Source organism: Bacillus rossius, chromosome 14 (assembly GCF_032445375.1).
Source record: "Bacillus rossius redtenbacheri isolate Brsri chromosome 14, Brsri_v3, whole genome shotgun sequence".
In the NCBI taxonomy this organism is placed as follows: domain Eukaryota; kingdom Metazoa; phylum Arthropoda; class Insecta; order Phasmatodea; family Bacillidae; genus Bacillus; species Bacillus rossius.
The window spans coordinates 15,989,763-16,014,381 of record NC_086341.1 but is presented as its reverse complement, the minus strand read 5'-3'; the positions used below and the strand labels follow the sequence as shown (position 1 = coordinate 16,014,381).

At 35.6% G+C, this 24,619-nt stretch overlaps 1 protein-coding gene across 1 annotated transcript in view; it reads right to left on the bottom strand.

The window, feature by feature from the left end:
• Positions 1-1,236: 1,236 nt before the first annotated feature.
• The window catches only part of LOC134538681 (heterogeneous nuclear ribonucleoprotein U-like protein 1), an 82,607-nt gene continuing 59,224 nt past the window's right edge, over positions 1,237-24,619 (bottom strand). Inside the window, exons 11-17 of the mRNA XM_063380100.1 lie at positions 22,292-22,460; positions 21,535-21,747; positions 20,106-20,196; positions 17,798-18,023; positions 14,365-14,524; positions 12,684-12,874; positions 1,237-2,141 (exon numbers count right to left, since the gene is read on the bottom strand). Coding sequence (XP_063236170.1) covers positions 2,040-2,141; positions 12,684-12,874; positions 14,365-14,524; positions 17,798-18,023; positions 20,106-20,196; positions 21,535-21,747; positions 22,292-22,460 — 1,152 coding nt within the window. The 3' untranslated portion in view covers positions 1,237-2,039. The remainder of the gene's footprint in view (positions 2,142-12,683; positions 12,875-14,364; positions 14,525-17,797; positions 18,024-20,105; positions 20,197-21,534; positions 21,748-22,291; positions 22,461-24,619) is intronic.

The window sequence follows — 24,619 nt, the reverse complement described above, 5'->3', positions numbered from 1 at the left end:
TATCAGCATAATATAACTTCACTGCTTTTGATACATTCATTAACATGATTTGTAAAGTACATCATCATCATCTTTACCCATAGTCTACCAAAATTCTTGCAAAATCTTTATTTTTTTTTGCCCCCACAAGGTTGGTTGGATTAGATTACCCACATTTAAAATGCTCTAAAAATCATGAAAATGCATTCTTGCAAAAAGGCGTTTCTTAAGACTGCATAGTTGCAAACTTTGGGTGTGTGTGCGCATGTGTGTTGCTGAATAAGGGTCAGTGAAATGTTTACTTCCCTTGGGAAATGGCATGTTTAATTGTATTGTGATAGCTGTGACGGACACAGAGGGAAGACTGAAGGGTGGAGTTTTTTCATTGGCCTACTACATCCTAGCGGAAAGACGAGAAAGGCAATCCCTGCGTCAACGTTTTCCACTTTTATTTTATTTGTCTGTCTAGTGTCCTGCTAAAATATGGACCATAATGGTAAAGGAAAAATAAAACTTTTATCAGCACTTGAACAAAAGTGATGGTCAGTACAAATTTCAATTCATGATTTCACATTGAAAAAACTTTTAGTGTTTATTGCCTCATATAATTACTCAATTCCACCAAAATTTGACTGTAAGAATTAATAAAACTGACCCAAGGATAATTTACCGGGAAATATAACAACATTTCTAAGGATAATTTAGCAAAGCCATAATTGAAAATTAGTTTCCATGTTTGTCTAATATTTTGTTTGAAAGAGATGATTTTTAATTTTTAAATTTTCCAGTGGAGGGCTTCCATAAAAGTAAAAAAGTCCAGAGATTCCACTGGAGAAAGGCCATTACCTCAAACTTGTTAGCCAGCAGTTTTGTAAAAACAAGTTTTTGGTACTACTTTTAAAATGTATAATAACTTTACAGATGCAATATATTTCTTAGTAGCTGATGTCCCCATGCCTTTGGTCTGGTATTGCCTATGTATATTTTATTTTTCAGTCCAGGAGACCAAAAGTAATTTGTGAAAAAAAAAAAATATATATATATATATATATATATATATATGAACAGCCCCTTCACTTGTAAAGAAAAAAATTCTTATCATGCAAATTAATTAAATCCAAAATCAATAATCACATCACGATTGAGAATGATAGAATCAGTCCCTTGAATTACTTTGTAGTAACTGATAAACTTGTAAAGGATAATTTTATTACTTGGATGCTGGTATGATTGCATAGCAGAACTAATAACAAATCATTTAGAGATCACATTTATATTTCATAATTATGGTACAAAGTAATATACCTATATGTATACTATAGTGTTCTACAATTTAAAAAGTTACTAAATATACATTACATGTTAATAACCTTAACAGTTTCCCCAAGAAAGCACTATTACATTTCAAATTCATTATATAGCTCCATTTCTGCAATTATTTTTTAAATTCATTAAAAACACTTATGGAAAAATATATATATATGACACTTCATTATTCAAGCAACAAAAATAACATACTTAAAAATACTTTATATGGGTCATTAAGAATAATATGCTAAAATTAACCAGTCAACAAAAAAAAAGTCCCCAATGTAAATAAAAAAAATTATACATACGACATACCCTGTCACTTTCTCGGGGATAATAATAGGAGTTAGCAATGATGTAAAAACATTCACTGTTTTTGTAAAAATTACACGAAGTTAAATCAAGTTTCACTAGATTTTTGTACAGGTGGCAAAAAATAAACATTTTTTCCGTGTCAATAATAAGACATTGTCAAATGTACAATTGAAATTACTACATTTGTTCTCTTAAAGAAAATTACTATGGTAAAACTAATTTTACTGAGTGGAAAAATGTACACAAAGGGACTGGGACAACTATACCACAGTCTTGTGAGAAAAACAATGAATGGAAAAAAAAGTGAAATTAATACTTTAAAAACTATACTATAAACATCACACAATAGTCTACTCTACACAAACATTGTACTTTTAGTTACAAAATTACGACCAATGTGTAGAAACTACGATAGCAAGAATCGTAGAAGTGGATGTCTACTTGGGCGGTTGTCCTTGGCCGTAACCGTAACCCTGACCGTAGCCTTGCCACGCCCCTTGTTGCTGTCCGTAACCACTGCCGTAGCTTCCGTCAGCAGACTAGAAACAAATTTTTTTTTTCAAAACACTTGTCACTCTACAGTCCATCAACTAGAGTAAGTATACCACTCTCCAAAACTGAGACAAAGAAATTTTTTTTGGCCTTCATTTTCATGCATTAAAACAAATACAAACAATTGACTGTAAACTTTATGCTGTAGGCCTGTGTAAATATTCGATTTTTCGGATACGAATACAAATAATAAAGTAATTGTATGCAATTCAACCTCAAATACTAACGCTCCGAAATAACAAATAATTGTTTGCTTACGAATACTTTACATAGTATACCTCGTATGTTTGCCATATACCAACGTTCAATGGTGAGATTAAGTCATTTGTGCTATATAAAGATGCATTTTTTGATGTTTAAGGCCCGTCTACAACAGTCCAACCTGTGGGCAATCCGTGTCCTTATACTAATATAAAGTATGTCACATTGTCACAATGAAAACTTCCAATGTCCGAATCTTCCTAATTCTAAAGTAGTCAATAGAACGCAGTATATGTTTTTAAAACGGTTACAGGAAACTAAAATATTGTGAGTGTTCTGTTGAAATATGCTATCAAAGGACACAGATTGTAACAAAGAGTTCAAGCTGACCAATGTAGTCGGACCAGGGAGATTAGTACCATAACCCACACCACCCATGACGTTAGGAGGTCATGTGGACCAATCAGCTATCAGTGTCCGTCCGACACAGTTTACAACACTGCAATTGTAGACCGGCTTTTAATGGGACTTCATAATCAAAAACATGAACAGTATCCGAAGTTTCACTACACAGTAAAGAAAAAAATTGCGTAAACAATTCAAAGCACTGCAAATTTGTCATTTCAAACTTGAAAACAAATTATTATTATTTGTATTATTTTTGTCACACGCACCAGAAGTGGGGAAAAAAGTAAACAATCATGAACTACACCACAAGAAAACAGGGAAACTCCATTGAGATATGCATTAAACGAAGTAATCGTCATAGTTTCAACGGTGTATAAATTGACGGTCACAATCAATCTATCACCATATGATAAAGAAGCAGCATACTTGCTGTATACACTTATGATGAAACAGATGTGATTCAAAAGTGTAAAAAAAATATAAATAATAGTTGAAGATGCTATATGAAATAAACAAAAATTGTGTTTATAATATTAATGAACAAAAATACATTTTACTTGGTGCTGCTAGCAACGAAAACTCGTGAATAACTATAGTTTAATTAAGTTAATATGAGGTCATTCTATCACTAATTTAGGAATACAAATTTTTTTTTGTAAAATAGATTGCAATGAATTTCACGGTATTTTGCTGATTGCGAAAATTTTCTGGATGAATATGTAGAATAGCAGGTTGTGGAAAATAATACGAATATGAACTGAAATGATAGGTTGGTTGGTTAGATAAGTTCAGTTAGCTGCATTATTAAAAACAATTATTTCAATATTTAAAAAATTTAACAAACATTTTCCATATAACTGATATTCACACAGGCCTTTAATGCTGACAGTTGCACACTGCAGTTAAGACCTATTAACAGGGAAATATTATTAAAAGGGTAAAACTGTAGTACATATTTATAGGTCAAATTTTTATTTTTAATATTTATTTTTTTGTAATATTTTCATGTATTTTACCACCTTTACAAATAAAAAAAAATTCTTAGAAATAAAATAACTAATACCACAGCCTTCCATTTAAAATTAAATTCAGCTAACAATTCAAACTACATGATCTTTGACTTTTTATTACCACATACTCAAATTTATCCGCGGACAATTTATCGTAAAATGTGCGTTAAAGATGTTTATTCAATCTTGACAGTGCCGCACGGCAATGCTGCACAGAACAAGTTTCATTAAACTCCAAGGTTGGTTCACCTGCTGCTATTTAAAGGACAGATATCTTGCAAGTACGTAGTTTGAAAGTTTTTTATTATTTTTTTTTTTTTTTTTTAGAAATACGTTGCAATAAGGTTTGTGGTTGCAACCATTTACAGTTGCTGATGGAAAAAAACCTAAAATGTTTAAAAATGCACAGGAAAAGGGATTATCTGCTGCACGAAGAAAGTACGCTGTCGCACAAGAGAAAAAAGAAATTTCACTTGAGAGATGATGCATTACAAAAAATTTTTTGTTAAAAGGTAAGAATTTGCTGCATATGCTTCTTTTAGCAATTTACCAATTGATTTTCTTTAAAATCTTGGTAACATAGTATTAATTTTCGTCATTTGTGACCGAGATGTTTATGGCTCTTAACTGCAGTAAAGCATCCACAGTAGACGATCATTACAACATCTTTCTCAGAAAATAACACACTTCCAAACCACGCGCAAGACGTCCGTCGTCCATTAAACAGCAGCAGGTTAACTAACCTTAAACTTGACAAAACTTGTGCTATGCGAACACTGTGGAAAATAGTGCACAGATTATTCGGATAGATATACTGTGTAATTAGTTAAAATGAACAAAAAATACAATTTATGAAGGAAAAAAAACTACAGTAATAACAGAACAAATTAATCTGTTAACGTTCAGTAAGAAATGAAATGGATCAAAAAAATTAGGTGTGGCTGTGTCATGGACACGGCCGTGTGTTGTACCTGAATACCTGTACGTAACAGGTGATATTTTCTATACAAAATACAAAAATTGGCTATTTATTATTTTAACACCACATATATTCACTGCAACTATGTTACCCTAATGTTTTATATACGCAATCAAAAGATTCTGACGAGAGCTGGTGATTGAAATTCAAATGAACGTCGTACCTTCTCAAGAGTCAAAAGTTATACTAAATGTAAATCTCGAAACGCAATGGCGGCGCTTCCCCCTCTACCGCGCGCGATGCGTCACAGTCCTCACTTAGCGTAACTAATTCTTTGATCCTTTAGCTATCCAGTGGTGTGTTTAAAATTTCGGACGGAGATGATAGTTATGTAGCTGCAACACCAAACTGTATCCCCTGGATGTCGCTATCATTCAGTTTTTTTTTTTTAAATCGCCTCCCACTATGAAAACAATGTCGAAGACTGACTTGATGTAGGCTTTTGGACATACGCCATTGCTATGCTCATGTATGTCTGTAGAAGAAAACTACAAAAAAAAAAAAAAAAAAAAAAACACAAATTAAGCAAAAAATTTCTGTTGTCAGGATATAAACACACACACACATGAGCATAGCAATGGCGTATGTCCAAAAGCCTACATCAAGTCATGCGCTCCCACCGAACAAATCTTTCAAAGATACCGTATTGGTCCGAATATAAGGCGACCATTTTTACATAAACGAGAGATGCAAAAATTGGAAGTCGCCTTATTTTCGCACCCAAGACGTCAGAACCGCAAACATTAGTTCCAAGCTGAAAGCTACAGTAGAAACATTGTTTAACAAAACGTTCACGATTTTTTATATTAACTAAAACTTTGTTACCTCACACGGTAAAAACAATAAATCCACCTAATATTGCAGTAATTTACAATTGTTTGAAGTTGAAAATTAAAATATTTGTTCTTGAGTAAAAACGTGAATGTTGAAGCATCTCAAAATGGCAACCTTTTATTTCACAATTCATATTTGTACTTTGTGTACAATCGCGTGTTAACATTTACGGTAATTTATCTTCAGATTTTTAACTGAAATATTTGTACTAAAATATCACAGTTATTTTCAGAACGATTGTTTACGTTTACAAACATTTCGGATGTAATGTATGGAAATTCACGGCTGCCAACTGTCTTTCCACAATATTTCTTTGTTGTAAAACGAACATTGCCGAACACGCTCGAAGACGCCATATTAACAGGAATTTGGTACGTTGCTTCAAAAGCTATTTTAATAATCCACTCTTTATTTATGTAAAAACCTTTCATAATTATAATAGATTATTCTTTCAAATTCATAGAACAGACTCTCTCTGTCAGAGAGTAATATGGACAAATATACGCGGTCACGTAACCGAAGTTATTCATGGCCGTATGCTTCATCATGTCAGCTAGCCACTTGTTTTGTTCCAGCAAGATGCATTATTTGTTTGCTTTTTTTACGTTAAACACACTACTAAATAGTAATACACCTTGTTCTGTGGTAATACGTAGCTTAAGTCAAACGGAAAGTTAAATGCTGTATTTTAAGAGTGATTAATAGCCATTGTAAAAATTTTAAATTCGTAGATACAGTAAACTGTGAAAAATCAACAATCACACATGGGTGGAACGGCGGGGAACGAGCTCTAGACAAATAAACAGCTCTGAAGATGACAATTATGCAGCTTCATTAGAGTAAACACGAAAAAATTTCTAGTGTAATATTTAAAAGTGTAAATATTTTCTAATTGTTTTCTTTTGACTTTTAGGGTAGGCCATTCAAACTTATTTTAAATAAGTAAAGTGATAAATATAAATTAATTGTTATACATAAATGCAAAAACGATTTATCAACACAAAATGTATGTCTAATGAATTTTCACATTAATTTCTACCAAAAATTATTTTTACATTTGTTTGGCCTCCTGAAACTGCAGGTCGCCTTATATTCGGGGTCGCCTTATATTCGGGCCAATACGGTAATAATTTTGAAGATTGTATTCACGTCGAAAAATTGCAGCGAGCTCGTGCGCGCGGGCTTTGAATATACAGTAAATTCTCTTTAGTACGTACTATTCTGTATAAAGTATTAACACGTGGGTCCCTTGAAAGGCAATGATAATTCATAGGGATTATTATCATATAACGTACAATTTTCCTTGGCGCGAATCATTATTATTCGGTAATACGTACAATTTTTATTCGTGTGAACAAAAAAAGTTTATGTAATATTTCTCTATGTAGTATTTCTACGTAGAATAATTGCATTCACTACTTTTACTTCGCTATACGCCATATTACGTTGCTTACGTTGCTTTACAAGCGTGTTTATTGATGAACATGGCTAAAAAAACAATAGCGTCAGTGCAGGAAACAGCGTGCGGCTAAATTTCATTTTAGCACGAAACATTACTCAACTTACGTATTTACGTGTTAACTGACTGCCAAATCAAATTTATCAACATCAAACGAAGACACGGGGCCAAATTTTAAATATTGTTGAATGTACTATATTATGCATATTATCGTTGTTGAATAAGCAAATGGTTACGGCAGCGATGACGTGTTTTATTTCTCGTACCTACTGGCTACACTGCAGCCTGTGACCGAGCGTCTCGAGGTTGGCTATGCTGCATCTTGTAGCTAATCTAAACAGTGTTTTGTTCGCGACGTAACGTAACCTAAACGGTAATAACGTATAAACGGAATATACCCTGAAATTGTAATTAAATTCCACTTGCACATTGAAAGAACTCGCACTTTCTATTATAGATTGTTAGTTTTGTTAAATGTATACTAGATAAAATGGCAAGTGAAACTTTCCGCCGCAACAAAAGATTTGTAGGTCACACTATGAGTACCGGTACTAAAAAACGTGTCGGTAATAGTATTGCAACAAAACTCGAGATTCTAAAAGCGGTTGACAACTGCAAGAAGAAGTGTGATGTGGCAAAACACTTTAATATCGCGCCCACAACTCTGTCTACAATAATCAAAGACAGAGCTAAGATAGAAGAGAATGCAGCAAAATTGCACCACAAGAGGCAACGGTACAGTAAATGTGTGGATAGTGACCTCGACAAAAATCTTTTTGATTGGGTTGTTCAGGCACGATCCAATAATATACCAATTTCTGGCACAGTACTGCAAGAGAAAGCACGCATGGAGGCGTTAAGGCTTGGAATGGATAATTTCCAAGCCTCAAGTGGGTGGCTTACTCGATTTAAAGCAAGGTGGAATCTAAGTACACTTAAAATATGTGGCGAAGAAGCAACAGTTGATACCACAGTGACAGAAAATTGGAAACAGAATTTACATTCTCTCACAGCAGGTTATGCTGATAAGGACATTTTCAATGCCGACGAAGCTGGCTTTTTTTATAATCTCTTGCCAGACAGTACTTTAAGCCACAAAGGTGAAACCTGCCATGGAGGGAAACGCAGTAAGGAAAGATACACTGTACTTTTCTGCACTAACTCTGATGGCTCAGAAAAATTGAAGCTTTTAGTTATTGGTAAATATGCAAAACCTAGATGTTTTAAGAACATTAAAAAAACACCTTGCACCTATAAAAACAATAAAAATTCATGGATGACTGCTGTGTTGTTTAAAGAGTGGTTACAAATGTTGGATGCCAGAATGGGAGCATACAACAGGAAGATTTTGTTGTTTCTGGACTCTTGCAGTGCACACAAAGTTGGTGTCGAGTTACAGAATGTAAAGATAGTTTTTTTTCCACCTAACTGCACAAGCAAATTACAGCCTTTAGACCAGGGTGTAATTTCTCAAGTAAAACGCTTGTACAGGAGGCAACTAGTGCAGTTTCTATGTTGGCAGATGGAACACCAGAAAGATGTTTCAAAATTGAAGTGGAACATTTTAAATTCCATGGAAAGACGTTGTTTGGTGTGGGACAAAATCCCTCCTGTTTCCATTGCAAAATGCTTCAAGAGGGCAGGTTTCAGCACTGACAACTCTACAGATGCATCTCTGGAAGCTGATGTCCAGTGCTAAGAAGAAGATATACTTGAATGGTCTAAAATCACAGTAAATCTGCAGGTGCAAGAAGCAACATTTGCTGACTATGTTGAAGTAGACACAGATCTGGAGACTTGCCAAGAACACAACGACGACATTTCTGCTCCTGCTGGTAGTACTGAAGACCTGCTGGAGGATGATGCGGAACAGGAGATAAAACGTCCTACAAAGCAAGAGGCAACCAATGCTCTGGATGTTCTCCACAGAATGTTTTTGACATCTGAAGTGCCAGAAGCAAACATGGAATTTTTCAGGAAAGTTGAGTGTGTGGTAATGAAAGATATTTCACAGCGAAAAGTCCAATCTACCATTCTGAATTTCATGCAAACATTGTACATGGTTGCTACAGAAATAGAATCTTAGAATTCCCTGACTTTTCCCTGTTTTCCAGAAATTTAACAGAAAAATTCCCTGACTTTCTTATGAAGTACATACCATATATATTAACGTGCATATGATTAAATGTAATATAAAAATTTCAACATGAGGTAAAATAAGGTTTTTTTATTGTTATTTTGACGGCAGAATTGCGAATGTGTTTTTTTTCCTTCGACATGGCTGGTGAGAGCTCTTCGGCCCAAATTGCTGAGTTGAATACCGTATTGGCCCGAATATAAGGCGACCCCGAATATAAGGCGACCTGCAGTTTCAGGAGGCCAAACAAATGTAAAAATAATTTTTGGTAGAAATTAATGTGAAAATTCATTAGACATTTTGTGTTGATAAATCGTTTTTGCATTTATGTATAACAATTAATTTATATTTATCACATTACTTATTTAAAATAAGTTTGAATGGCCTACCCTAAAAGTCAAAAGAAACCAATTAGAAAATATTTACATTTTTAAATATTACACTAGAAATTTTTTTGTATGTTTACTCTAATGAAGCTGCATAATTGTCATCTTCAGAGCTGTTTATTTGTCTAGAGCTCGTTCACCGCCGTTCCACCGATGTGTGATTGTTCATTTTTCACAGTTTACTGTATCTACGAATTTAAAATTTTTACAATGGCTATTAATCACTCTTAAAATACAGCATTTAACTTTCCGTTTGACTTAAGCTACGTATTACCACAGAACAAGGTGTATTACTATTTAGTAGTGTGTTTAACGTAAAAAAAAGCAAACAAAGAATGCATCTTGCCGGAACAAATTAAGTGGCTAGCTGACATGATGAAGCATACGGCCATGAATAACTTCGGTTACGTGACCGCGTATATTTGTCCATATTACTCTCTGACAGAGAGAGTCTGTTCTGTGAATTTGAAAGAATAATCTATTATAATTATGAAAGGTTTTTACATAAATAAAGAGTGGATTATTAAAATAGCTTTTGAAGCAACGTACCAAATTCATGTTAATATGGCGTCTTCGTGCGTGTTCGGCAATGTTCGTTTTACAACAAAGAAATATTGTGGAAAGACAGTTGGCAGCCGTGAATTTCCAAACATTACATCCTAAATGTTTGTAAATGTAAACAATCGTTCTGAAAATAACTGTGATATTTTAGTACAAATATTTCCGTTACAAATCTGAAGATAAATTACCGTAAATGTTAACACGCGATTGTACACAAAGTACAAATATGAATTGTGAAATAAAAGGTTGCCATTTTGAGATGCTTCAACATTCACGTTTTTACTCAAGAACAAATATTTTAATTTTCAACTTCAAACAATTGTGAATTACTGCAATATTTGGTGGATTTATCGTTTTTCCCCGTGTGAGGTAACAAAGTTTTAGTTAATATAAAAAATCGTGAACGTTTTGTTAAACAATGTTTCTACTGTAGCTTTCAGCTTGGAACTAATGTTTGCGGTTCTGACGTCTTGGGTGCGAAAATAAGGCGACTTCCAATTTTTGCATCTCTCGTTTATGTAAAAATGGTCGCCTTATATTCGGACCAATACGGTACTTTTGTAGCACAAAGTGCAGTACGCAGAATTTATGTTTTTAGCAGTGGGTTTGATATGCTGAAACTGTGACTCCTTGAGCCAATTCTCCTTAAAAGTAGTTTTCTTCGACATCTCTAAGCTAAAAAAAAGTACATATTAATATTTTCAGGTTAGGTTAAAAAATTATTATTTATGAATTCTTAAAAAAATATTACTACACAAATACAAAAACTATTACAAATTCACACCTAGCAATATAACGGGCCTACTTAGAGAATTACAATAGCAGCATTACAACATGCAATACTCTTACATTCTTACAATGTTAACTAACGATTCTGGGGAAAAACATGTTCAGTTATGCATATTTTTTATACACAATGTAAGTGTCACGCAACAAAACTCACGGATTATAACGGTTGAAAAAAAAGTAATTAAAAAAATAGTTAGAAAAAATGCCAAAACATAACCGCACACAAAAGCCACGTGTTTTTGTATCAGCTTGGTAGTTTTCAAAATGAGAATTGGTATTGCTTCTTTATCAAAATGCACTTTATTTTCTTATGATCGCATCAAAAACTAACTTCACTTGAAACAACGCCTTTAAATTCACGTAATAAGCTTTGTAGCCTTCAAAAGATAAACGACGCCATGCGCGTTCTGTAGTTCACTGCATGGAACGGAACAAAACACAAAGTCTCAAGGGCAAATTAAAAAGGATCAAAACACGAACAAATGAAGGCCTGGATTCGCTAGTGAACAAACGAGTGCCTGGATTGGCCAGAAGTTATGGTGGGTGGTTGTAACAGCCTATTGCAACGGACAAACGTAGACCAAGTAAAAAAAAAGTTGCAGTTGCCGTGTGCCTTAAGCAGCAGCCTTTTAGCGGAGTCGTTCGGTAGCGGTACGAGCGCATCAAAACAAAGCTTTGTTTGAATTATAAGCAACTTTAAAATTTCCAGAATTCGTAGAATTTTCCCTGACATTTCCCGGAATTCCCTGACCATTTTAATTTCCCTGACATTTCCCGGTTTTCCTGGTTTTCTAGTCCTGTAGCAACCATGATTGTAGGTCTAACTAAGTGTACATTGTAAAGTTGAACATAGTTTTTATTATTAGTACATAATTATTTTGTTAGTTTTATCTACCGGTAACTTATGTCAGTGGCCAAATTTTTGTAATTAATGTTTTCAAAGTGGAGAAAATATGGAAATATGGAAGATATGGAAATAATACTGTATTGTAGGGCCTATGAAATGAACATTTAAAAACATCTCTGATGCACTGTATGAATGGCTATTACTTCCACTGCAAAAAGAGGTAAGCCTACTATGTATGTATATTTAGGGTTACCTATGTATTTAAATTATATTAACTATGTTTTACTAATATTTTGCATTACTTTATTTTTTTAAGTAAGTAAATCACATCATTGATAAAAACAAGGCGTGTAAGACCACATACATACGTTTTAATTAGAAAATGAAAAAAAAAAAACTGTAAACATGTGCGGGAAGTTACATTTTTTTGGTTTAGGGTAACTCCTCTATAAAGTAGTATCATATTTTTGGTCCCCTAAAGTACTTTATAAAGGGAATTTACTATATACTGTACAGAAGTCGCGAGTGAATAGGATGTACTCTACGTTTTTCAGGAGCATATGATGAGCAGCTTGGGAACTTCACCGCTGCAGTGCGCTGCCGTAACGCCCTGTATCGTCTTAGGTTGTTATTTACACGTTAGAGCGCAGCGCTGTCGCCCGCTGTCATTCCCCCCGGCACCCCCCCCTCCACCCCCCATCATTCACTGCAGCTCAAGGTCGTTCAACGGGAGGGGGAAGGGGTGTTTGAAGAGTTCGACACTTGTCCGCTAGGGACCACCACAAGTCGATGCCCTAGAGATGGTGGCGATTGCGGCGGTGTTTTAACCAACTACCTCAAAACCGTATTAGAAATTTTAACCTGGGCTGGCGACTTATATACAGTATATATATATTCAAAGGCGCGGGGTAGCCTCACCTGTCCCCAGCCCTGGGCGCTGCCCCCAGTGCCGCTACCGCCGCCGCCGTAATACTGCTGGTTCCAGTTGGCGTACGTGTTGGCGCCAGCGCCCGCGCCGGCCCCTGCAGCGCCGTAGCCCTGCTGGCCGTACGTCTGCTGCTGGCCGTACGAGCCCTGCCCGGCGTAGCCGCCCGTCTGCTGGCCGTAACCTGCCGCCCAGACACAACACGTCGAGCAGGACCGTCGCAGGGAAGCACAAGGACAAGGACCCCGGTGCGTTCCGGCTGAAGCCAACACAGAGTTCACGAGGTTCTCAGCAGACGTGAACTAAAACCTTAGAGGGCTAAGAGTTGAAGTAGCTGAATGAGGCCTCAACCAAGATGATGAACACGAGGCTGAGCAAACACCAGAATTTTCAGGGTTCACGAGGTTCTCAGCACACGCGAACCGAAACCTTCCGGGCCGAGAGTTGACCCTTTGTTTTGTAGTGGTGTTTCTATGATACCACTTTGAGAAAATGTTACTATTCGCAATGTTCCAGTGTTATTGCCGAAACACCTCGCGTGAGTGAGCCTTGTGCTGCTATCTGGCGATCCTAACAAGAACAAGCAACCTTGGCTGCTTTAATTTTTTCCTTCCGCCACGTCTGCTAAAAGTTACACATAGATTCTAATTTGTTTTTAATAAATTTCTGTGTGCCTCAAAGGGTTAAAAGTAGCTGAATGAGGCCTCAAACCAAGACGAAGTACACGAGGCTGAGCAATGCCAGAATGTTCAGTCCTTCGAGGAGAACAACCGCGCCTGGTTTCCAAATGCCTGCGATCACAAAGTGAAATTTCTGGTCAGAAAGTGAATCCTACCGCATCCGATTACTTTTGCCCAAAATGGTGTTTTACAAAAAGGGCTGTCAGCACAGAATGCAGCTCTGGTCGAACAAACTTCCAAAAGATGATCGCAAGTTTTGGGGGGATCGAAAGCAATAACGTTGAGCAAGAGATGAAGGAAATTAATGTTTATGTCACCAAGGCATCGTGATATTTATGGAATGAATGCAACATAATTTTGTAAACAAGTGTGTGGAACTGCTGATTCAAAACATTTCCGCTCACAAAATAAATAAATTTTCTCACCAACAAAGAGACTAATTCAAAAGGAGAAAATAGAGCAAACTGAAAAGGTTTTACTTGAAAACTAAAATGGCAAACAATAAATCATAAAATATAAGGCAGACAGCAAGCAGTCTGATAAATCTGGCTCGTTCATGACCACGACCATCCCGGATGATTGATTTTGCCAGATTACTAAACGTCAATATAGTTATAACGGGATACCATATTATGCACAATGGCACTCAAAACACGCTATTGTAAGCTGATGTATAGTAAGAAAATATAAATATGAGCATGACTTTTAATAAAAAAATATTTGGTACCACAATGGACCCGATTCAAATCTCAAATCTCAAATTAAAAAAAAAAAAAAAAAAAACTGTGTAAATGCACCCTTAAATGTGAAATGTAACCTGCTAAGTAAACAGAAAACATTGTATTTCAATGAAAACCAACAGATAGTCCCAGGTCGCCAGTTGCAATTCACCCGAAAAAAAAAAAAATTCTTAACGTGAGCGGCTGGATTGGCGTCAGATTGCAGAATGTGATTGAAGATCGTACACTGTATACACGGAGGGACCGATACAAACCTTTCCACCCCTGCTGGGCGTAGTTCTGCTGTGCTCCGCCCCAGCCGCCTTGCTGGTTGTAGCCCTGCTGGCCCCAGGACGCTGCCCCCGAGTCTCCGCCGGTGTTGCCCCAGCCACCGCCGCCGCCCCCGCCCTGGTTGTAGCCGCCTCCCCAGCTCCCCTTCCACACCACACCACACATTACCACCGGCCTCGAGCACTTCACCAGCAATCCAGGCTGCCAGCTAAATAACAGCATCACTCAACTTTTCCTTACTGGGATTGGAATACCGTATTTACCAGAATCTAAGACGACCTCGAATCTAAGACGACCCCCCAATTTACAGCCTCATGTTTTCAGGAAAAAAAAAAAATTTATTGTATTAAACATATGCCAACAAATTAGATATAATATTGAAAATGTGAATGTTACAAAGGATTTCAACCACCACTTTTGAAATACTGTTACTAACAGTTTATGTACAAACAGAAATAAATACCTATATGGCTGGTACTGTAACAGTTGGAAACTGTTGAGTTTCATTATGCTGATGCATGTTTTTGTACAAGAAACTAGTCTATAAGATGGGCTCCATCTTGTGCTATAGAACATTCCAAAAACATCGGTTGTAACATGTTGCAGCCAGTAACTACTGCACAACCCAAAAACATTGACCCCAAAATAGGTACAGTAGAATCTCGTTATAGCGAGCACGGTAATAGCGAGAACACGGCTATAACAAGGTATTTTTGAGGAATTTACGGCGTGATCGCTTGAAGCGCGCTTTTGTTATTTGTCTGCTTTCCACCCCTCTCGCTCGCCACTAGACATCTTACCGTTGACGCCTGTCATGTTCTTCAGCCGTGCAGTCGCCACCTAAGTGCGTAGCTTAAAAATAGAATCCCATCCTTTCTTTCTTTTATCAAACTTCCGTTAGTTATCTGTGCCGTGTGTAGACAAAGTTTGAGATTGGAACAGAAACAACGTAAGAAAGTATTTTTTACAAATTAGAAATATGTATGTTTTTGTTTTTATAATCGCGTATTTTCAAGTTTTTTTTTGGTTGTTATCTTAAAATAAATAATATTAAAAAGCCGCTCTAATGAGGTTTAATTGTTTGGTTAACAAAAACTATTAATTATCAAATATTGTTAATTGTTTATATTCTATTTATTATTATTTACGCGACGTCATACTGTACGCGTACGCAATACGACTGGATTCGTTGCTGCAACATAACATAGCATGTTATGCGGTATCAGAAGTAACGAGTAACGTAAGGATAGTAACGAGTACTAATTGTTATAGTAACGAATACATACGGGTACGCATTTTTTCGTTAACTTTTACACCTCTAGTAAGCACTACCGTATTTATTTCCGAATCGCTAGGGCAGTTTTCTTGTAACTTTTGTTTCAGTCAGTTGTTGGGGTATCTGTCCGGGAAAGGGGTGGTGATATTTTGAGTTTAATCCCAAATTTATTTTCTAAAAAAGTTGACAGGTTTCTTTAAATGAAAAAAAGTATAGTTTTCCAGCGACTATTACGTTTGAGGCGTACGTGCGTTGCCGCAGCCGCACTCCTGCTTTTTTGTAAGGAATTATATCGTCGCGCTACACTAGCACCACCTGTTAGCAACATCCCGAACCAACATGGCCGCCAGCAGACAGCCCGCGTCGACGATAGATAGCAGGGCAATGCTGCGTCGGCCGCGGGCTGAGATGCTATACTTATGTGGCTTGGTAGGGTATTCTGGTTATTTTGACGCAATCTGTGATCGCATCCGTACTTATGGGGTATCCTTTTAAAGAGAATTCACACATCTGCTCACAGGAATTAAGATTTCGTTAATATAACCTGTTATTTTCCAATTATAAAGGTTTAAACACAATTTTTATTTTTTGGGGGCCAAAATTTGTCCAATTCGGTTATAGCGAGGACACGGTTATAGCGAGGTTCAAAACCAGGAACCGTGACACCTCGCTATAACGGGACTCTAGTGTATGTTTAACTAAAAATCAGTGTATCTGAATCTAAGATGATCCCTTTGTTCTGAATTATAAATTATGGTAAAAAATGTCGTCTTAGATTCGGGTAAATACTGTATTATGATCTATTCAACCAAAACCAAATGTCACGCCATAATAAACCTCATGAGCAGACTCTTCCTGTTAGCAGACCGTTCACTTAATCCCAATATGAACACGTAGCGACCTACACTCATTTTCCCTAGCAGCCTAGAATTATAAACTCTCAAAAAACAGTGCCTCGCAAATAACTTTTTCAGTTAATATCTAATGACAAAGTTTGGCAACCACAAAAATGAATACAGAACAGCTGTACTGATACATCTGAAAGGATTGATCTTAACCCAAAGATGTGCCACAAAAATGTCACAGCCAACAAAGCATGCAACACCTGAATCTTAAGTCTTAAGGGGCCCTCCTAGAAGGATGTTCATTTGCGTTAGTGATGCAGGATAAGTGTTATGCTCACTGGTGCGGTATCGCTTCTAAAAGCAAGGAGTACTGTCTTCTTCTAGTCGTGCATGGGGCAGCTATGAGATTTGAGTGGCAACAATAACATTACATGGCAGAGAAATAAAGATAAAGGTGTAATGCAAGTCCCTTGAGTGCTTTTCAAGAATATGTGCCTGGAGCTTCCTATCTAAAAGTTATTATGTAAACATGTGTTTTAGTCATTTTCACTCTAATAAAAATACAGTTTAAAAAGAAATACTTATCTGCCTTGAGCATATTATTAAATCTTTATTGTAAATACATTCCACTCTGACATCTTAAGCAGTGATTTTTCCTGAAGCTCTGCACACGTATGTGTTATCAGGTAAATATATCAGGCAACAGCCATCACGTTTATCACTTGCAAAAATTTTTTGTAATGAACCAGCTGGGAATTGAACTGATTCTCCTTGGTAGGAAGGGAATGAGTTGAGCGCTCAAAATACACTGCCTCTAGAGTTGTTTCAAACATTCAACATTACACACGCCTCAAAAAACATTTCCAATTTAAATTCAATTTCAAGAAATGTAGCAACAAACAAAAAAATGTAAGCTCCCTTACAGATTTAACTCTTTGTTTCACACAAACAGAACCATTCTCAAAAAAACATTTCCAATTTAATTTCAATTTCAAGAAATGTTGCAACAAACAAAAAATGTAAGCTTCCTTACAGAATTAACTCTTTGTTTCACACAAACAGAACCATTCTCAAAAAACATTTCCAATAATTTCAATTTCAAGAAATGTAGCAACAAACAAAAAATGAAAGCTTCCTTACAGAATTAACTCTTTGTTTAACACAAACAGAACCATTAACTTTAAAAATAATTTATGAGAGTAAAAATAGCAAGCAAACACATATGGAAGCAACTTCAATTAGGAAATTTATTTTTAAAAAGAAAATATTAACGTCGCAATTTGTATGGGTACACACCTTTCCTCCGGACTGGTTTCGATTGCCACCGTAACCTCCGCCGCCCGACGATCGGTTGCGGTCGTAGCCACGACTACCGTAGGAGTCGCCACGGCTACCATAGGAGTCGCCACGGCTACCATAGGAGTCGCCTCCGCGACCCCCCCTACCCCCGCGCCACCCCCCACCCCCATCTCTGCCCCCGCCACTCGGGCCGTTGGACCTCCCAGAGCCGTACGACTGGTTTCTGAAACAGCAGAGAGTGAAGGTACAGGAATGGTTCAAGGACAGCATGAGGTGAGAGGCTCCCTTACCTTGCTGACCGCAGTTTGGAAGCAGTTTAAGATAATATTGACAAAACAGGTACATAGTCATAAAAAATACCGTATTGGTCCGAATATAAGGCGACCATTTTTACATAAACGAAAGATGCAAAAATTGGAAGTCGCCTTATTTTCGCACCCAAGACGTCAGAACCGCAAACATTAGTTCCAAGCTGAAAGCTACAGTAGAAACATTGTTTAACAAAACGTTCACAATTTTTTATATTAAAACTTTGTTACCTCACACGGGGAAAAACGATAAATCCACCTAATATTGCAGTAATTCACAATTGTTTGAAGTTGAAAATTAAAATATTTGTTCTTGAGTAAAAACGTGAATGTTGAAGCATCTCAAAATGGCAACCTTTTATTTCACAATTCATATTTGTACTTTGTGTACAATCGCGTGTTAACATTTACGGTAATTTATCTTCAGATTTTTAACGGAAATATTTGTACTAAAATATCAAAGTTATTTTCAGAACGATTTTTACGTTTACAAACATTTCGGATGTAATGTTTGGAAATTCACGGCTGCCAACTGTCTTTCCACAATATTTCTTTGTTGTAAAACGAACATTGCCGAACACGCACGAAGACGCCATATTAACAGGAATTTGGTACGTTGCTTCAAAAGCTATTTTAATAATACACTCTTTATTTATGTAAAAACCTTTCATAATTATAATAGATTATTCTTTCAAATTCATAGAACAGACTCTCTCTGTCAGACAGTAATATGGACAAATATACGCGGTCACGTAACCGAGTTATTCATGGCCGTATGCTTCATCATGTCTGCTAGCCACTTGTTTTGTTCCGGCAAGATGCATTCTTTGTTTGCTTTTTTTACGTTTAACACACTACTAAATAGTAATACGCCTTGTTCTGTGGTAATACGTAGCTTAAGTCAAACGGAAAGTTAAATGCTGTATTTTAAGAGTGATTAATAGCCATTGTAAAAATTTTAAATTCGTAGATACAGTAAACTGTGAAAAATGAACAATCACACAATCACACATCGGTGGAACGGCGGGGAACGAGCTCTAGACAAATAAACAGCTCTGAAGATGACAATTATGCAGCTTCATTAGAGTAAACATACGAAAAAATTTCTAATGTAATACTTAAAAATGTAAATATTTTCTAATTGTTTTCTTTTGACTTTTAGGGTAGGCCATTCAAACTTATTTTAAATAAGTAATGTGATAAATATAAATTAATTGTTATACATAAATGCAAAAACGATTTATCAACACAAAATGTATGTCTAATGAATTTTCACATTAATTTCTACCAAAAATTATTTTTACATTTGTTTGGCCTCCTGAAACTGCAGGTCGCCTTATATTCGGGGTCGCCTTATATTCGGGCCAATACGGTACTACCCAAAACATAAAAAGATATTTACATTCTTTGAATGATTCTTGCGGGGAACAATAACTTAGCACAATAAGTTGATCACATGCCATCAAACCAGCAATGGAGTATGGACAACATATTATGTTTAAATAAAACAATACAGTACAAGAACCCTGTTATAAGGTTTTCTGTTTGTAACAAAATTATTTTATAATCTCAGAATTATTTTCAATGCAAATATCTGGACTTCATGCTTCACAGACACAGATACAATTACGAGTTTTCCCCTTGCTAAGAGTGGCGGACTAAAATAATGGTCTGCGTGCCTGCATCTAGAGACAATCAAAAGTTGCCATATCAATAAAATATGACATTAAAATAACAAAATTAATTCACTGTGTGCCTAGAATTATATATATATTAATCATTTTCTAACTAAAAAAAATTAGTTCGAAATTCACAATTATGCATTCAAATTTTAAGTGGAAATTTTATAACATATGTATGCATTACGTCAGAAATTAAAAAGTTGCCAAAAGAAAACAAAATTTGTATCACACCATTACTTATGCACAGTTCAGTGGTCAATTGCTCAAAGGACACGTCGTGAACTGCAGTAGGCCTTGTACGAGGAGAACCCTCACCTGTCCCTCCACCCGTCGTTGCCGCCTCTCTTCGGCTGCCAGCTGCTGATGTTGCGGATCTTCTCGCCACCGGGACTGGCTCCGCCGCCACCTGCCGTGAACAACGGAGACGATACATCAACACGCTTCTTAGTTCCAATCTCCTCACTCAACCACAACCTTCAACCGTAAACCACTGTGAAAATGTGACTTACATTAATAAAACAAAAAACCAGGTATGTATAAAAATACATTAAAAAAAAAAAACATTTTCATAACCTAGGCCTTACAAAATTGGAAATAAAATCAGTTTTTCAATGATGTCAAAAGAGACTTGCTTTTAAAAAAATGTAGCATGAAGAAAGCCTCATTACAGGAATCAGCTATAAAAATGTTTTAAAAACATAACTTAATTGCTGAATACAAAAGAAAATACATTTAAAACTGCCAAAATAATCTATGAAGGAAAGGTTAAATTAATTTTTATATATTTTTTTGTTACAAATTAATAGCACTTTTACACTTCTGGGATATCATTATAATTTAACAAACAAGCTCAAGAACTACTGACGTTACTATTACAGATATTTTGAATCATTATCCTCCAGTACACAGAAACAAGACCGGTGAGAAAGTTTCAGATGCAAATTTGCTTGCAGTGATATTATGTCAGTATAAATAATTTATACTGCACATATTGTTTATTATTACAAGTTAACGAAGAGCCTAAATAAATTAAGGAATTATCTTAAAAAAATATAACAATTTTTATTATTTAACATTAATTACAATGTACACATACTTCTGTAAATAACATGCACCATATTTTCAATTATTATTATTAGGTAATTAATTTAAAGTTTTTTTCAGGAATAATACAAACTTATTAAATTTTTGAATGAACAGTACTGCCAACTGATGGATATATACAACATAACACGTGCAAAACAAATGAGATAAAGTTTACACCCAATACTAGACTATACAAAATAATTAGCACTCACTGTTATACAATGAATAAACAACTTACTCATTAAATAATTTTAAAAAAACTGGTTCTGCAAATCTATTAATTTGTAAAATGTTACAATAAATTTCAGAATTTATATTTATGTTTAAAAGATTAAAATTTTTTAGACAAGTTTGCAAACCATTTATTATTTTTAATGCTTAATATAAGTTTTAGGATTTCTAATAACGTTATTCAGATTCTTTAAAAAAAAGTTTAGCTTCTTGTTACAAGAGCCAGATTTATTGAACCAAATGCTGATACACACGATATTTCAGGCATGTCATCAAGATTCTTCGTTTCCATAATAAACAAATAAAACACTCCGTAATGTCGTGAGAGGGTTAACTAAATCACTAATAATCATGTAAATAATAATTAACTTTGACTCGACACATCCCGTATCGAGGGTACTGAGCTGAAGGCAGTATGGAAACTCACCGCCTCTGGGCCGGAAGCCGCCCCTGAAACCGCCAGAGCCGCCGCCGCCGCCGCCCCCACGGAACCCTCGCGGGCGCTGCTTCTGGGGCGTAATGCCGGCGTCGGCCGCCTCCTTGCGGTACTGGTCGATCAGCGCCTGCGCCTCTTCCCGCTCAAGCTCTACGAACTGCACCTCGTCGAACGGGTCCCCCTTAACGGGCAGCTCAAAGTTCGCTGAAACCCACACACGCTTGGTAAGCCGGCGGAACGAGAGGGGCGCCGGGCGACCGCACAGACGTTTGAAGGCCCGAGGAAACTCAAAACAATCTGTGAAGCTGAACGTGCACTAAAATTTTACAACCTTAAAACAAAACAAAATCAATAAATAATAAATGCCAAACCAGCGTGCATTTAAGTTTCCAAATACAACACTTCAATAATCTGAGCATTAAATACTAGCATTTTTTAGCATAACGTTAAAATTCATGTAAAAACCAAAACAAAACAATGCTTTAAGTGTTTAAAACTAATCAAAAGTGTTAAATATTTTTGGACTTTAAGGTATCAAAAAAAAACTTTTAACAATATCATAAAAAGTGCAACGACAAAAACAGCATCACTTAAAGCAATGTTACAGTTAATGATGAAAATGGGAAAGGTTAGTAATTTTCTTTTTTGCAAACTGTTTAAACAGAACAGAGGATGAGGGAGAGACAGAGAGAGATAGGTAGATTAATAAATAGAGATACAAAAATAAGCCCAATTATCCTGTAGTTACCTTTCATCTCCAGAACAGCAGAATCCGGAACATCTTTGCCCTCCACCTTCTCTTGCATAGCACAACGTCTCTTGAACTCCTCGTCTGTGGGTACAATTACTACTGCTCGCCGTACGAAGCCCTCAAAACTTTTCATTTTGCGTCTTTGGGCGTTCGGAAAGACATTGGTCTGTGTAATGTATAGGATTGCACATAAGATTATGACGTAAAGCAGGGGCCGACAGGACCCCGCCACAATTCTGTAATGACAAGTTCTCAATACATGGGTTAAGTACTTGTTACTTTTTTTTTCTCCCCACTCCCTCCCCACCCCCACTCACCTCCATAATGATGGAACCTGCTTACCAACTAAATATAAATTACACTAAGAATATAAATTAACTCTGAGGCTTCCTCCACTTTTCTACTTAACACCTATTTTACTTCTTACAAGCTAAACATTGCCTTTTCTGTTTCCAGCAAGGACTTACAAAAATATATTAACTAACACTTTCAAGAACTTTGTAGCTCCCAAACTTTCTTAGCCTTGGTGTGGGTCCAACTAAAATTAACTTAAAACTATTTCATACATGTAATAACACGTATCTTAAAGTATATAATGGCCTATGCTTTCTCTGTAACATTATTTCATAATATTTTATTGAAGACTCTTGTTTTATTAATGACAAGAGTTACAGTAGTAAATACCATAAACCACCAGTGTAGCCACCAGAAAAACTTTTATGATACGTAACATACTTCATCTTAAGCCTAAAATACATGATCTTGGTAGCAAATTACTACCAATGCGATCTTCTGGTTCACATTTTTGTGGTGTACTATAACTTGTAGTGTTTCACAGCAATACAGAGTTAAATCTAAAACTTAAACCAAGCAAATTTTTAATCTATAAAGCTGTCATCTAAATGACACTTTTTTCATTAACATGACAGTACTAAGTACAACCTCATATTTTTTCTTTGCACACACTTATGCCAATCCCATGAAAAATTTGTATACAAACAATAACTTCAACCTCTTAGCACCAAGTACTCTGATACACTTATTCTACAAACTTGTGACAGTACAATTGTTGTGGCTTACGGAAACTTGATATTGTATTATACTTGCAATAGAACACTAACTAATGACCAGATCACGTATATCAATTTTTTTTATTCGATCTCGAAACATAGAAGATGCAGTATTGCCATTTAATTACAACAAAATGAACACACAAGAACGAAACAGTGAAATAAAATAATTCAATTTTAAATTAACTGAAAGAATATAAAAAGTAAGACCTTGTTAATATAGTATAACTTGAGTCAACAGTTATTATAATGCTACCTGTTAATTCTTTATTTCTTTATAAACCTGTCTGACTTTTCTATGGCACCATATAAATTCATATTACGTCTTCCTTCATAATTTCCAGAGATTTATTCATGGCTTAATACAATGTCATTATGAAGAACATACAAAAAACCTAGTTCAAGTTATCTTCGCATATTCATACCTATTATATTATTTTATAAAAAAAAATTATTTCATGTCTTGGATCTGCATAATCATAATTAAACTATAAAAGCTAATATTTTCTAATAGTGTTCATTAGGCACACAAATCATCATAGCTACACTATCTGATATTTTGTCAGCTCTCACTATTACATAATTTGTTAATTTCAAAAATTCAACATTTTTTGGTCAGGATACCACTGCAAGCAGTAAGAACAGTTTGTTTTATAACCAAATCTTACTTACAACAAAACTATTACAGAAACCATTAACATCTTAGGAAGTTTCTGCCTATGGACCTGGGTCTGATAAAAAAAATATCACTAAAAAATTAATACAATCAACTTTCATTATGGTTTTCAACTCACACTGTGTGTTCAAACTTAAATAAATTTACAATGCAAATGTGTTAATTGCAGTATAGTCATCAGTAAAAATGTTTTTATGTACCACGTTATTGATCTGTTCTGGATTCCTGTCAACCTAAATAACGGTTGCAGTGTTAGGCTTCAAAGATGAATCCAAATGCAAATTGAAGTGTCCATAATTACTCTATGTTAAATGTTGTACCTGGAAGGGACTTCTACTAAAGAGTGCTTCTCCATAAATGTGCACTTAAGTCAACTGCATACACAATGCAAGTAATGGCTTATCCTTAATGCTTTTTATTCTTTTAATTTTTTTATATGTTAATGCTACAGTTCTGATACAATAAACACCTACAGAAGCCAGAGTAAGTTTGCCAATGTGCCCACAGGTAAATCGCACTCCTGCTACAATAAATTTACTTTACTTTACTAAATTTCACATGCTGTATTCCTGCAAATGT